Source organism: Lagenorhynchus albirostris, chromosome 6 (genome assembly GCF_949774975.1).
Source record: "Lagenorhynchus albirostris chromosome 6, mLagAlb1.1, whole genome shotgun sequence".
Taxonomy (NCBI): domain Eukaryota; kingdom Metazoa; phylum Chordata; class Mammalia; order Artiodactyla; family Delphinidae; genus Lagenorhynchus; species Lagenorhynchus albirostris.
Genome location: NC_083100.1, coordinates 69,822,528 through 69,838,205, shown reverse-complemented (window position 1 = coordinate 69,838,205; position 15,678 = coordinate 69,822,528). Strand labels below are relative to the sequence as shown.

Sequence of the window (15,678 nt, the reverse complement as noted above, 5' to 3'; positions counted from 1 at the left end):
TGAGTCCTCTCTTTTTTTCTTGATGAGTCTGGCTAATGGTTGATCAATTTGTTTGTCTTCTCAAAGAACCAGCTTTTAGTTTTATTGATTGTTGCTATCATTTCCTTCATTTCTTTTTCATTTATTTATGATCTGATCATTATGATTTCTTTCCTTCTGCTAACTTTGTGGGGGTTTTTTGTTCTTTCTCTAATTGCTTCAGGTGTAAGGTTATGTTGTTTATTTGAGATGTTTCTTGTTTCTTGAGGTAAGATTGTATTGCTATAAACTTCCCTCTTAAACTGCTCTTGCTGCATCCCATAGGTTTTGGGTCATCGTGTTTTCACTGTCATTTGTTTCTAGGTATTTTTTGATTTACTCTTTGATCTTCAGTGATCTCTTGGTTACTTAGTAGTGTGTTGTTTAGCCTCCATGTGTTTGTATTTTTTACAGATTTTTTTCCTGTAATTTATATCTAGTCTCATACTGTTGTGATCAGAAAAGATACTTGATATGATTTCAATTTTCTTAAATTTACCAAGACTTGATTTGTGACCCAATATATGGTCTATCCTGGAGAATGTTCCATGAGCACTTGAGAGGAAAGTGTATTCTATTGTTTTTGGATGGAATGTCCTATAAATATCAATTAAGTCCATCTTGTTTAATGTATCATTTAAAGCTTGTGTTTCCTTATTTATTTTCATTTTGGATGATCTTTCCATTGGTGAAAGTGGGGTGTTAAAGTCCCCTACTATGTATGTGTTACTGTCGATTCCCCCTTTTATGGCTGTTAGCATTTGCTTGTTGTATCGTGGTGCTCCTATGTTGTGTGCATAAATATTTACAATTGTTATATCTCTTTCTTGGATTGATCTCATGATCATTATGTAGTGTTCTTCTTTGTCTATTGTAATAACCTTTATTTTAAAGCCTGTTTTGTTTGATATGAGAATTGCTAGTCCAGCTTTCTTTTGATTTCCATTTGCATGGAATATCTTTTTCCATTCCCTCACTTTAAGTCTGTATGTGTCCCTAGATCTGAATTGGGTCTCTTGTAGACAGCATATATACGGGTCTTATCTTTGTATCCATTCAGCCAGTGTGTGTCTTTTGGTTAGAGCATTTAATCCATTTACATTTAAGGTGGTTTAGGATATGTATGTTCCTTAACATTTTTTAAAATTGTTTTAGGTTTGTTATTGTACCTCTTTTCCTTCTCTTGTGTTTCCTGCCTAGAGAAGTTCCTTTAACATTTGTTGTAAAGTTCGTTTGGTAGTGCTGAATTCTCTTAGCTTTTGCTTGTCTATTAAGGTTTTAATTTCTCTGTTGAATCCAAATGAGATCCTTGCTAGGTACAGTAATCTTGGTTGTAGGTTTTTCCCTTTCATCACTCTAAATATGTCTTGCCACTACCTTCTGGCCTGCAGAATTTCTGCTGAAAGATCAGCTGTTAACCTTATGGTGTTTTCCTTGTATATTGTTTGTTGTTTTTCCCTTGCTGCTTTTAATATTTTTTCTTTGTATTTAATTTTGGTAGTTTAATTAATATGTGCCTTGGCTTGTTTCTCCTTGTATTTATCCTGTATGGGTCTCTCTGTGCTTCCTGGACTTGATTGACTCTTTCCTTTTCCATATTAGGGAAATTTTCAACTATAATCTCTTCAAATATTTTTTCAGTTCTTTTTTTTTTCTCTTCTTCTGGGACCCCTATAATTCGAATATTGGTGCATGTAATGTTGTCCCAGTGGTCTCTGAGACAGTCCTCAATTCTCTTCATTGTTTTTTTTTTATTCAGCTCTGAGGTAGTTTTTTCACTATTTTATCTTCCAGGTCACTTATCCGTTCTTCTGCCTCAGTTATTCTGCTATTGATCCTTCTAGAGAATTTTTAATTTCATTTATTGTGTTGTTTATCATTGTTTGCTCTTTAATTCTTCTAGGTCCTTGTTAAACGTTCCTTGTATTTTCTCCATTCTATTTCCAAGATTTTGCATCATCTTTACTCTCTTTACTCTGAATTGTTTTTCAGGTAGTCTGCCTATTTCCTCTTCATTTGTTTGGTCTGGTGGGTTTTTACCTTGCTTCTTCATCTGCTGTGTGTGTTTCTCTGTCTTCTTATTTTGCTTACCTTAGTGAATTGGAGTCTCCTTTTTACAGGCTGCAGGTTCGTAGTTCCCATTAGTTTTGATGTCTGCCCCCAGTGGCTAATTATGGTTCAGTTGGTTGTGTAGGCTTCTTGGTGGAGGGGACTGGTGCCTGTGTTCTGGTGGATGAGGCTGGATCATATCTTTCTGGTGGGCAGGACCACGTCCAGTGGTATGTTTTGGGGTGTCTGTGACCTTGTTATGATTTTAGGCATCCTCTCTGGTAATGCGTGGGGTTGTGTTCCTGTCTTGCTATTTGTTTCGCACAAGGTGTCTAGCACTGTAGCTTGCTGGTCATTGAGTGAAGCTGGGTCTTAGCTTTGAGATGGAGATATCTGGGAGAGCTTTCGCTGTTTGATATTATGTGGAGCGGCGAGGTCTCTGGTGAACCAATGTCCTGAACTCAGCTCTCCCACCTCAGAGGCACAGGCCTGACACCCGGCCAGAGCATGAAGACCCCGTCAAGCCACACAGCTCGGAAGGAAAGGAAGGAAAGGAAGGAAGGAAGGAAAAATAGAAAGGAAAGTTATTAAAATAAAAAATAAAAAAATTATTAAAAATACAAAAATTATAAAGTATTAAAAAAAAAGAAAGAAATAAGAGAACAACCAAACCAGAAATGAAATCCACCAATAATAACAAGTGCTAAAAACTATAGTAAACAAACAAAAAAATGGACAGACAGAACCCTAGGAGAAATGGTAAAAGCAAAGCTATACAGACAAAATCACACAAAGAAGCATACACATACACACTCACAAAAAGAGAAAAGGAAAAAAAAATATATATTTTTTGGGAAGTCTGAGGTCTTCTGCCAGCATTCAGTAGGTGTTCTGTAGGAGTTGTTCCACATGTAGATGTGTTTATGATGTATTTATGGGGAGGAAGGTGATCTCCACATCTTATTCCTCCACCATCTTGAATGTCTCCCACTTATCTATTTTATACATAGTATTTTGTATCTTCTTAATTCCATACCCCTATCTTGCCCCTCCCCCTTCCCTCTCCCCACTGGTACCCACTAGTCTGTTTTCTATATCTGTGAGTCTGTTTCTGTTTTGTTTTATGCATTCATTTGTTTTATTTTTTTAGATTTCACATATAAGTGAAAACACAGTATTTGTCTTTCTCTGTCTGATTTATTTCACTAAGCATAATACTCTCTAGGTCCATGCACATCATTGCAAATGGCAGAATTTCATTTTTTTTATGGCTGAGTAATATTTCTTTATATATATTATATATGTATATACCTATATATATACATACCACATGTTTTTTATCTATTCATCTGTTGATGGACACTTGGGTTGCTTCCATATCTTGGCTATTGCAAATAATGCTGCTAAAGCAATCTTGAGAAAAAAGAATAAAGCAGCAGGTATCATTCTCTCTGACTTCACACTATACTACAAAGCTACAGAAAACAAAACAGCATGGTAGTGGCACAAAAATAAACACATAGATCAATGGATCAGAATAGAGAACCCAGAAATAAATCCATGTGACTATGGTCAATTAGTCTATGACAGAGGTGGCAAAAAGCAATTGGAGAAAAGACAGTCTCTTCAATAAGTGGTGCTGGGAAAACTGGACAGCTACATGTAAAAGAATGAGATTAGAACATTTTTTCACACCATATACAAAAATAAACTCAAAATAGATTAAAGACCTAAATATAAGACTTGAAACCATAAAACTCCTAAAAGAGAACATAGGCAGAATGCTCTTTCACATAAATGGTAGTAATATTTTTGGAGGGTCTGTCTCCTAAAGGCAAAAGATAAAAACAAAATAAATAATTGTACATAATTAAACATTCAACAGTATTTTTTGATAGATATTTCTTAGTCAAAGTTATGTATGTAGGTTACCACTTTGATTATATGTGCATCTCTATGAAACTTGATATCATGGTTTTTAATCATTGAAATGAATGTGACATGTAAATCAGGGTCATAGCAAGAAAGAGATGGTCACTCAAGAAGGGTGATAAAAAGAATTTAATGAAAGGACTGATTGGGATTGACATATACACACTCCTATATATAAAATAGGTAACTAATAAGGACCTACTGTATAGCACAGAGAACTCTACTCAATAACCTGTAATGGCCTATATAGGAAAAGAATTTTAAAAAGAGTGGATGTATGTATATGTATAACTGATTCACTTTGCTGTACAGCAGAAACTAACATAACATTGTAAATCAACTATACTCCAATAAATTTTTTTTAAAAAAAGTAGGCAGGATAAAGGGTAATCAGCGAGGGTTAGTGAAATCCTAGAAACCTGCAACAGTCAGAAACTGTCACTATTTCTAGGCCTAAAGGAGCAAGGTGGGGGAGCAGTTAATGCAAACCAGCAAGATGTATAGCTGTAGAAGAGTCACGTGACAAGCGCTTTGATGTTTGATAGAAGACCACAGCCATTGCCAAACTATGGCCCCAAATGGGCCATGTTTCTCTCCTCCCAACTCTGTAGTCTTCTGTCATTATCTCTCATTGGCTGAACTCAATAGGAAGCTAAAAGGCAAGGGGCCCTAGCGATGCAGTCTGTACAGACACAGAGCATGGTGAATAAGAGTGGAAAGTGGATCTGTAAGGGTTAGTGGAGAGTATACAGCACACAATACTATTCTAATATCTAATACCTAAAAAAAAAGGCAGAAAATATGGTTACTTTTTTAAAATGATATGATAAATAGTTCTAAGGAAGAAAGAATTCTGAATTGAAAATGAACTGCTTTTCCTCTATTCATTTTTAAATGAGATGAAAATTAAAAGGATATGAAAAAGTTTGAATTTTCCTGCTCACAAGGTTACTGTTAGATTTTGGTTTGTAAAACTAGAAAAGTTTATTTCATTGGTGGCTGTGCTCAAGAGCTATGGTAAATCAGAAAAAGGTGATTTTTACATATTCATAGAGCTAATGGTATTTACAAACAAGTCTAGAAGAAATTTCTGTGTGAATTAGTTACTGTTAGTCTGTCCCAGGGCCATAGTCTATACCAATGTTTTTCAAATTGCATGTCACAAGCCATTTTTCGGTCCTGAAATAAATTTAATGGGTAGTGACTAGGACTTCTAAATGAAATAGTATACCCTGGAACAGAAAATATCAGAGTGCATTTTTTATACTAAGAGTAAATACTGGTTTGTGAATTTTTTGTTTTGATTACATATATATGAATATGTGACTATGTTGGGATATATATTTCTCAATATGGGCAATGCTTTAAATTTGGAGGGAACATGGCCCATATTGAGAAATATATATCCCAACACAATACTATTTACTGGACTCAATCATCTTATAAACGTTTACCCAACAGTGTAGTAAGGGTGAATTGTATTGAAAGGCAATGTAATATATTTGTGTTCTCTCCCTACACAGTGCTAAAATTTGTTCCTAGGTGAGTAAATACATATGGAAATTAAGGTGCATTAATATATTTGATGTTCACCAATTCTAAAGATAGTAACAGTTCAAAATGAAGTGAAAATATCTTATTGCTCTATTACTGCATAGACTGGCACCCAGTGCCATAAGTCCCTCTGCATTCCTATCATCACACCTCATATTTACTTGCTCTTGGTAATAAGGGGGAAGGGAAATATTCTGCTAAAACGTCTTGAATAATATTGAAGTGATCTTTTGAGCTATAGCCAAAGTAGAGGAATTTCAGTATATGTATTAACATTAATCTGTATCTTGGGAATTTTCAGCTGAAAATATGGAACATCCAGAGAGTATTTAAAGAGGATAATATGAAACTACAAAATGAGTCACTTACATTGAGTTATATTCATATTCTAGCTTCTAGTTCTTTTTCTTTTAAAGAAAAATTAAAATTAGGTCACTTCTGCTTGTAACCTGCATAGTAATTAAATAATCAGCTATTTCCTATTTAGATTCCATTTCTACTTCTGCTGCAAAATTTCATTTTCTCTCAGTATCTCAACATTAGCGATTCAACAGAATTATCTTTTGTACGTGGACAGTATACATGCTTTATATAAATAAGGGGAAGAAACATTTTGTATAAGCTGAAAATTATTTCAGGTCCTTGAAATCAAAATCAAGTATTTATTGTATAGGGGGAAACATCTTCATGTATTCTATATAGGCTTTCCATTTTGCAGTTGTTTTCAGAGACTGCCATTTTGAGTTATATTGGAATAGTGTTCCTTCTGACCTTTGAACAAGGATGCATGACTTAGTTTTTGGCATTCTTCCTAACAACACCCCAGAGGGCAGAGTTGTATTCTAGTGTGACATATATTTGAAAATGTCTTGCACAGAGGGTAAATTTGATCTGTAAATGTATCAAGAACAGATTCAAAATAGGCTGAAACTTGCATTTATCTGGTTCAGGAAAATTATAAAAGTCTCAACTTTAGTCTTTCTATTGCTATTATTGGTTAAGCCAACAGATTTTCTTAAACTTTGCCAAACAGAAGAGCAATGGGTTCTGAAATCTATCTTCATTTTAATTTTTCTCTCATTTTCTCTCATTTATAGGATAAGTTTATCTAACTCTGATTTCAAAGACTTTACCCTGACTTGTGTCAGTACAAGTTGTCAGAAAGACAACAGGACTATAGGCTATAAAACATGTCCTTCTGCTGCATATTGTGCTGCATTTGAAGCATATGAGAGCTGATCGTTTTAGGCTGAAATATGTCTATACTCCTGCAGTTGAAAGTACTGATTTGTCAAACATGGAGGACAAATCTTTATTAAGATTATGTTCAGGAATTAAAAAGCTTTCAGAGAAGAAGCAAAAACCTTTTACTTTTCTAATAGTAATAAACTAGAATAGGCTTAGAAATAGATCTTGAAAGGTTTCACTCAACTTTAGTCTACCTTTTCATTTCTCCTTTTGTACTCGATATTCACTTTTAAGGCAATTTTTACCTGGGTGTTCACAGATAAAAGTTGTAAATAATTTGTGTTTCACTTCATTCAGTATTTCATATTTTGTCCATTCCTGCATGGTCAAAATGGATTATGCTCACACCTCCCCCATTATTTTATTGAGTACCAAATCACTGAGTATACTATTTTGAGTTATGTGTACAGTGTTCAGAAGACAAAGCCTATGCCCAGCCCTTCTAAATAGGTAAAAAAATCTATAGAAACTGAATGAAGGTTTAATGCACATGATTGTAATTTACAGTTTAGTTTGAATAAAATGCATTATACTGAAACAAAGTCACTAGAGTTTTAGTTTACCTAGTAATTGATACCAATTGCTTTCAAGAGATTAGCTCCCCCCAACCCCATTTATAATGGCAGTGGAATTATTTCTCCCTGACATAGCACTAATGATTTTCATATTTTCCTTGTATAGTTCAAAATGTCATCTTGTTAACAAGAATTCTTTATCAGAGATAAAAATACATGTTACTGGGCTTCCCTGGTGGCGCAGTGGTTGAGAATCTGCCTGCCAATGCAGGGGACACGGGTTCGAGCCTTGTTCTGGGAAGATCCCATATGCCGCGTGAGCCACAATTACTGAGCCTGCGCGTCTGGAGCCTGTGCTCTGCAACAAGAGAGGCCGCGATAGTGAGAGGCCTGCGCACCGCGATGAAGAGTGGCCCCCACTTGCCGCAGCTAGAGAAAGCCCTCACACAGAAATGAAGAGCCAACACAGCCATAAATAAATAAATAAATAAAAATTTTAAAAAAATACATGTTACTAAATTGACAGGATAACTGTTTGTTTTCTAGTTTTCATCTCACTAATAAATGATGCCAACTGGAATGTTTGACTGCCTTCAATTTCATGGAAAATCAAACGACATTCCTTCTCTGAATGTGTGGTCAAATTAATCTTAGTCTTTTGTAAACTAACACTTGATAATCAAATAGAATATTCAGGTACAAGTAGGTTTATGTTACTGAATTAAACCCCTAAATTATTAGAGCACATTAAAGTTTATTTGCTGAAATTAAGAGAATCTAGGTACTATCATTTAGTCTTCTTTCTCTCTGCTCTACAGAGAAATGATGAAGAGGCAGTTGTGGATAGAGGTGGAACTCGTTCTATTCTCAAAACACACTTTGAGAAAGAAGATTTAGAAGGTAAGACTATTTTGGTGGGGGGATACCTATTGGTGTTTCAAAGAGAAATGTGAAATTTGTTGCAATGTGGAGAACTGCAAAAGTTGATATCAGAGTAATAATGGTGGTGGTGGTGGGATGGATATGACTGTTTTGGTGTACCCTGGAGTGCCAATAGTCAGTCCTGCAAACAATGAGAAGCATTAATTCATTCAACAGATGTTTGTTGAACCTCTCCTATGTTCCTGTACTGTGTTGTGTGCCAGTCTTTCAATAATCCTTCCTTCAAGGAATTACAATTAATTGGAGAATGAAAAGAAAAAAATTATGACAGACCAACATATTGGGTGTTATGTGACAGGGGAGGACAGGAGGGACATCTAATTCACCCTATGTTGTCAGAGTAGGCTGTCACTGGAAGGGAGTTAAGGACAATTGGTATTCTAGTTTTACTGAGATATATATGAGAGAGGGCTGGAGGCATCATTTGTGTGTATTCTCTTCAGTAGGAAGAAGGTCAGATAATTCAACAGGGAGGTAGTATGGTCTAGCAGCTGGTAAAATATAGAGGCTCTGAAACCAGACTGTACTGGATTCAAATATCACTTCTGTCCCTTATTTGTTATGGAAGCTTTAGCTAATTAGTTAATTTCTATGCCCCTGTTTTCTCTGTTGTTAAAATAAGGATAACAGTGGAATATATTTCCTAAATTTTTATGAGAAATAAGGGAAAAATAGAATAGTACCTGGCCTAAGAGTTACATAAGTATTGACAATTATTATTCCACTGCAATTTAATGTATACACGCCATTAGTTCATCTTAATTTTTTAACAAGAAATTATTACTAGTGAGATACAAGGTATGTGGTGTTTTTCATCTTTTTGTTGAAAAGTGAAACCCAAATCATCTTAAGTAAAACTAATCAGAGATAGCTCCTAATAATCTACAGCAGCTGAAAAGTAAGTGTTCATTCCCCTTAAGAATTATAGCCACTTAAATTATGGTTAAATTCATTATTATTGAGTCTTATATGTAGTTACAACAATTAAATAACAGAAGAGTTAACATACTATTTAGAGACAACTGTCAACAACTATACCCACTCTGTGTTTGACATTTTGCTTGATGCACAGAAAGCACCCAAGGTCTGGAAAGGTTATACTTACTGGGCAGGCGTAGTAATTTGCATGCTATCCATATTCATTACACAAATTGAAGGAAGCAGAAACTTGAAAAATCTAACCCAGTAATGTCTAATATAAAGCGAATTTTTCTTTAGATTTGAAAAGCAGCATAGTTACTGTCCTACTTATGTCATACCATGACTTAAGCTATGCTTATATTCACTAAACTCACACAAGAAAACCCAATAAATCAAGAATTTAGTGTAAAAATATACTCAATTCCAGAGAAACATCATCTTGGGTTTAAAGATTGTGATTGATAATCCACACACAGATAATTAACAGTTAACAGTAATTTATAAATAATTACAGTAAAATACTAAATGGTCCCTTTGAATGGAAAATACATAATACAAAAATAAGATTTAATAAAGTTACTTTAATTGTTGTATCAACATGTATTACATACGTTTCTTTTTACTGGGAATACACGTAACAGTGTACAATGCTTCTTAAAAGAGATTTCTTGTTGGCAAAACACAGTTGGATAAATCAGATTTTGTTCTGTTTGCTGATGTCTGTAGTGGGTATTTTAATCCCAGAAGTGAATAACTGTGACTTAGTCACTGGTGATTGAAGTTAACATCATAGAATGCAAAGGCAACATTTTAGAATTTTGAAAGAAAATAAGAAAAACCTTATTTATGTTGACTTTCTTAATATTTGTTCTGCTCCCAGATCATATTAAGTAGATAAACATTCCAGTATTTGAGGATGCTGTGGAGGATTCTGTTGTGATGCATACAAAGAATTAATAGATCTGTTAGTGGTTCCCAGATTGATTACCCTGAATCAGAAAATAATGCAGGGGCAATGAGATGGATGTCATGGTTCAGGAAAAAATCAACTGGTAGCATATAATATAATATAACGTAAGTGGGAGAGCACCAGAAAGAAAGGTGGCATTACTGAGGATAAGGGTGGTGATAGCTTCTCCTTCTGTGTAATTAAAGAAAAAGACCAGGGCACCACTGTTTTTTTTTTTTTCTTTCATAATTTCCAAAACTTGAAAGCAACCAAGATGTACTTTAATGGATAAATAAACTATGTAGTATGCCAATGCAATGGAATATTATTCAGTGATAAAAAGAATTGAACTATTGACGTTTCTCTAAGGAAGATATACAAATGGACAGCAGGGTCATGAAAAGATATTCAACATCACTAACTATTAAGGAAATGCAAATCAAATCTGTAATGAGATATCACCTCGAACCCATTAGGATGGTTACTATTTTTTAAAAAAAAAACAGAAAATAACAAGTGTTGGTGAAGACATGAAGAAATTGGAACCCTTGTGCACTACTGGTGAGAAAGTAAAATAGTGCAACTGCTATGGAAAGCAGTGTGGAAGTTCCTCAAGAAATAAAATTACCATAGGGCACCACTTTTTAAGAGCTTCTTTAGTAACATAGATAAAATATACCAATAGATATTTATTTTAAATGAGCTAGAATTTGGAATTGCTACCCCAGACGTTACCTTCAGCTGAAGGGAGCTGCCTCTCCTGTGGCGTCTGAATTCAATAAGTTATCAGAGAAGGAGTATAAAGGCCCAGAGTCTTGCCTCAATTTGGTACAATTCTGAAAGGCTCTCTCAGCTTCAGAGCCTCCTGTGGAGTCAACTGAGGCCATTATTGCAAATGTACCATAATTCAACTTCTTCTACCAAATGCTGCAGCCCACATTTCCTCACAGGTGTTACTGCTGATAGCTCTCTTCAACAAAATCCCTGAACACAAATTTCTGTCTCAGTGTCTGTTTCCTGAGGAATCTGAACCACTCACTGATCATTTTCCTGTTCCCTGAACCATACCGATAGACCTACTTGGTAATTGATAGGACCATCACATTGGTTTCTTAGCCTGTGGGATTAAGAACTATTGTAGTGGGTGAGAAGGCTCTGAAAGTACTTGCCCTGGTGATGATAGTAAATGAAAATCAGTATTGCATATGACAGGAAATAGCAGAGATTAGTGCCATCTTTATAGATCTAAAGTATGTCCCAGTCTGGCCACTACAGAAACTTGTCAAAGTCTAGACAATGGTGGTGGACTACTGCAGACTCGGCCAAGTGGTAGCATCAATTGCAGCTACTGTTTCAGATGTAGAATCTTTTTAGAGCAGGTTAACATGACCACAGATACATGGTATGCAGCTGTTGATGTGGCAAATGCATTTTTTTTCTATTACTACCAAGAAGGTGTACCAGAAGTAAACATTCTCTTGGGAAGTACAAAAATATACATTTATGGTCTTGTTCCACGGCTGTGTTAACTCTCCTACCCTGTATTATAATAGACTCCAAAGGGATTTGGACTGAGTGGGTGTTCTGCAGAGCATCATTTTGGTTCACTGTGTTGACCAAATGAACATGAAGTGGCAAGTATGCAGAGGCCTTGATAAGACAGATGCATTCCAGAGTCAGCTTCTCAGTGAATCTGACTAAAGGATAACATTATAGAGTGTGCAACACTGTACTGAGCCTGAAACTCCAGGGTGGATGGATGGATAGATGGGGTCAGTTTCCACATGGGCCTAATAAAAATAACCCAGTGCATCTTCAGTTCTTTTTTTTTTTTTAATTGAGCAGAGTTCCCTGTGCTATACAGTAGGTCCTTGTTGATTATCCATTTTAAATATAGCAGTGTGTACATGTCAATCCCAAACTCCCTTATCACTTATATGCAGGGAATCTAAAAAAATGATACAAATGAACTTATTTACCAAACAGAAACAGACTCACAGACTTAGGGAACGAATTTATGGTTACCAGGGCGAAGGGTGGGGGGCAGGGATAGTTAGGGAGTTCAGTTATTCTTAAACACCTCCATTCTCTTCATTGTTCAGCCGTGTTCAGCTTTTCTCAGAATGGATGCCTGAACTTCTAAAAAATTTAATGAATATTTTATTTTTTCAGATATGACGATTGTTATATTTTCTGCAGGCATAAGAGCAAATTAATAAATTGCTAAAAATAGTATGTCATTAATAATTAGATGATAACAAAGAGAAGAAAATTCAATAGCTGAAGATGATATGTTATTATTTAGCCGTTTTGACTGAACGGATCGATTTCCAGTCAAAGCAATTCTGCCCAACAACTGGATTGCTTTTTTAAAAAAATTAAAAAAAATTCTTTTGTGGTAAAAAATTCATAACATAAAATTTATCATCACAGCCAATTCTAAGTGTACAGTTCAATAGTGTTAAATATATTTACAATGTTGTATAAGCAGTGTCAGAACTTTTTCATCTTGGAAAACTGAAACTCTTTAACAACATCTCCCCATTTCCTTCTCCCCCTGGCAAACACCATTCTACCTTCTGTTTCTATGAATTTGACTATGCTAGATACCTCACAGAAGTGAAATCATGCAGTGTTTGTCTTTTTGTGACTGATTTATTTCATTTAGCATAATGTCGTGAAGGTGTATCCATGCTGTAGTGTTAGAAATTACTTGCCTTTTTAAGGCTGAATGATATCCATTGTATGTATATACTACATTTTGTTTATCCATTCATCTATCGATGGACACGATTGCTTTCATCTTTTGGCTATTGTGAAATAGTGCTGTGCTGTTTAGCTAGTGCTGTTATGAGCATGAGTGTGCAAATATTGCTTCAAGACCCTGCTTTCAATTCTTTTGAGTATATACCCATAAGTGGGATTGCTGGATCATAGGGTCATTCTATTTTTAATTTTTAGAGAAACTGCCATACTGTTTTTCATAGAATATGCACAATTTTACATTCCTACCAACACCGTGCAAGGGTTCCAATTTCTTCACATCCTCACTAACACTTGCAGTTTTCCAGGTTTTCTTGATAGTAGCCATCCTAATGGGTGTCAGGTTTTGATTTGCATTTTCCTAATAATTAGTGATATTGAACATTTTCTCATATGCATGTTGGCCATTTGTGTATCATCTTTGGAGAAATGTCCATTCAAATCCTTTGTGCATTGTTTAACTGGATTTTTTAATGTGTTTTTCAGTTGTAGGAATTCTTTATGTATTCTAGATATTAACTCCTTATCAGGTATATATGATTTGCAAATATTTTCTCCCATTCTGTAGGTTGCCTTTTTGATCTGTTGACTGTGTTCTTTGATATGCAGAAAATTTTAATTTTTTGATAATAGTCCAATTTGTCTAGTATTACTTTTGTTGCCTAAGCTTTTGGTGTTATTTCCAGGAAATCCTTGCCAAATCCAATGTCATAAAGTCTTTCCCTATGTTTCCTTCTAATTTATAGTTTTGGGTCTTACATTTAGGTCTTTGACCCATTTTGAGTTAATTTCTGTATATGGTGTAGAATGCCTGCAATTTTATCCTTCATATTCCTTTGTTGTCTAACTTTACACTTGTTATAGCTTGCATTACGCCTTACAGGTTAAATTTTCCCCCAAATCACTGGTATATAAAGAACTTCTTTAGTGAGAGAGAGACTGTTTGTTTTCCATGCTTTTAGCACATATTTCTAAAATAATACCTGCTATTTTTCTACAGTCTGAGGACATGGAAGATGCAATAAAACCTCAAGAATATTATTAAAAATTTTGTGTTCAAAACCTTTTTGTTGCTCCATACCAAATTGGTGCCTTCTCATCTTCTCCACAAAGAATAGAATGTCCATTCTGCCCATCCATTAGCGTTACCTGATCCCTCCTGGCAGAATAATTATCTTCCTCCTCCAGATCTCTCTTTCTGAATTTACATCATTTCTTATATTATTATTATGTATATATTTCTTATCATTCTTATTTGATTATAAGTTTGTTGAGGGACAAATCTTTGTCTTATACGTATTTGCATTCTACCATGGTATCGGTCCAGCAGTTTTTCTTAAACTAGATAGGTACTAAAAAATGTGTTGCATTGAATCTCATTTATATATAATTCAATAATATATCACTAATCATGTAAGAAGTTAAGTTTATATACTGTAATTAGGTGCATAATTAACACTCATCAAATATTGAATTAGCTTTCAAATATTTAACATATAAATATAGGAGTTTCTGTACTAAGATAAATAAATCTAGTTACATTTTAATCTGATATTCAGGAATTCATAAATTTAAAACTTTAATGGAAAAGTTAAACTAATATTTAAATCTTGGCTATGAATTAAATTAAAAAGACATTTTCTTTATTCTGTATTGCTTTTAGCAGAGTGTAAAATACTTTTAAGTCAGGAATTTAATAGAGAAAATTATACCTCTGTCTTGATATTTTTGCTCATTTTATTTGAGATAAAAAATTTTGGTTTACTAGTTCATTTCTTTTGGGGACCACTTAATATATCGTGGACCTAAAGTCCAGAGATACTGTAAGTAAAATACTTAGCACAAAGCTATCATATAACGTAATTTTATTAATGATAATACCCTCCCACTTTCTTCGTTTCACCCAATGCATACCTGAGCTCTTAAGTTTACTAAAATGCTTTTCTGATCATAATCATTGTAATGTCAAAAGTGTTTTTCACTAAAAAACAGAAGATAGTAAGTGCTGATCCTATAATTATGATGCACTATTTTGAAACCAAAGTAGAAAATAATTTGAAAAAATAAAGAAAAAGCCAAAAATTAGGCTTAGATCTTTTTCTTTCTGATCTTTTATCTCCAAAAATTGCCATTAGAAGGAAAAAGTGAATTCTGCTGAGAGAAACAAAAGTTGGCTTCACAGAGACAGAGATGGGCTTAGAAGGATGAATGAGAGTTCTGAAGGCAAAGAAGGAAGGATCCGTTATATTCCGGGAATGGCAAATATGGTGTAGCTAACACATTGGGATTGTGTGCATGGGGGTAAAGAGTGACTAGAGATGAAGTTTAAACATTTGCATGAGGTAGGTCAAATAATGGAGAATGAATTAATTTTTGAAGTTACTCAGTGAGGTAAGTACTATTATCATATCCATCTTACAGATAAGGAAACTAAAGCACAAAAGATTGACTTGCCTAGGCCATGACTAGCAAGTGTAAGAGCAGGGATTCAAACCCACAAGGGTCTGGGCTTTTAACAACTATGTTATAGAAGTAAACATAATGTGGAGCCTTGTTTTTTAGGTGACTGAATGGGGCAAGATGTTTATTAACTGGAAGACTGGGGCATATTTACTCACTTAATCATGACTATTTTTAAAAAGTTGAGACTATCCTATGAAGCAATAATGAATTAGATAATTAGTACCCCTATTACAATAGTTTTCCAAATAATTTTGCAAAAATTTGAGATATTTTGCAGTTAGTAAATTCCCATTAGACAGATTCATTTCCACAAAAGGAAAAGCC

At 34.5% G+C, this 15,678-nt stretch overlaps 1 protein-coding gene across 2 annotated transcripts in view; it reads left to right on the top strand.

Annotated features, from left to right (window-relative positions):
- SLC4A10 (solute carrier family 4 member 10) overlaps positions 1-15,678 on the top strand; it is a 222,406-nt gene that overhangs the window by 27,635 nt on the left and 179,093 nt on the right. For both annotated transcript variants that reach the window (XM_060151482.1, XM_060151483.1), the window contains exon 2: positions 8,135-8,216. In XM_060151482.1, coding sequence (XP_060007465.1) covers positions 8,135-8,216 — 82 coding nt within the window. The remainder of the gene's footprint in view (positions 1-8,134; positions 8,217-15,678) is intronic.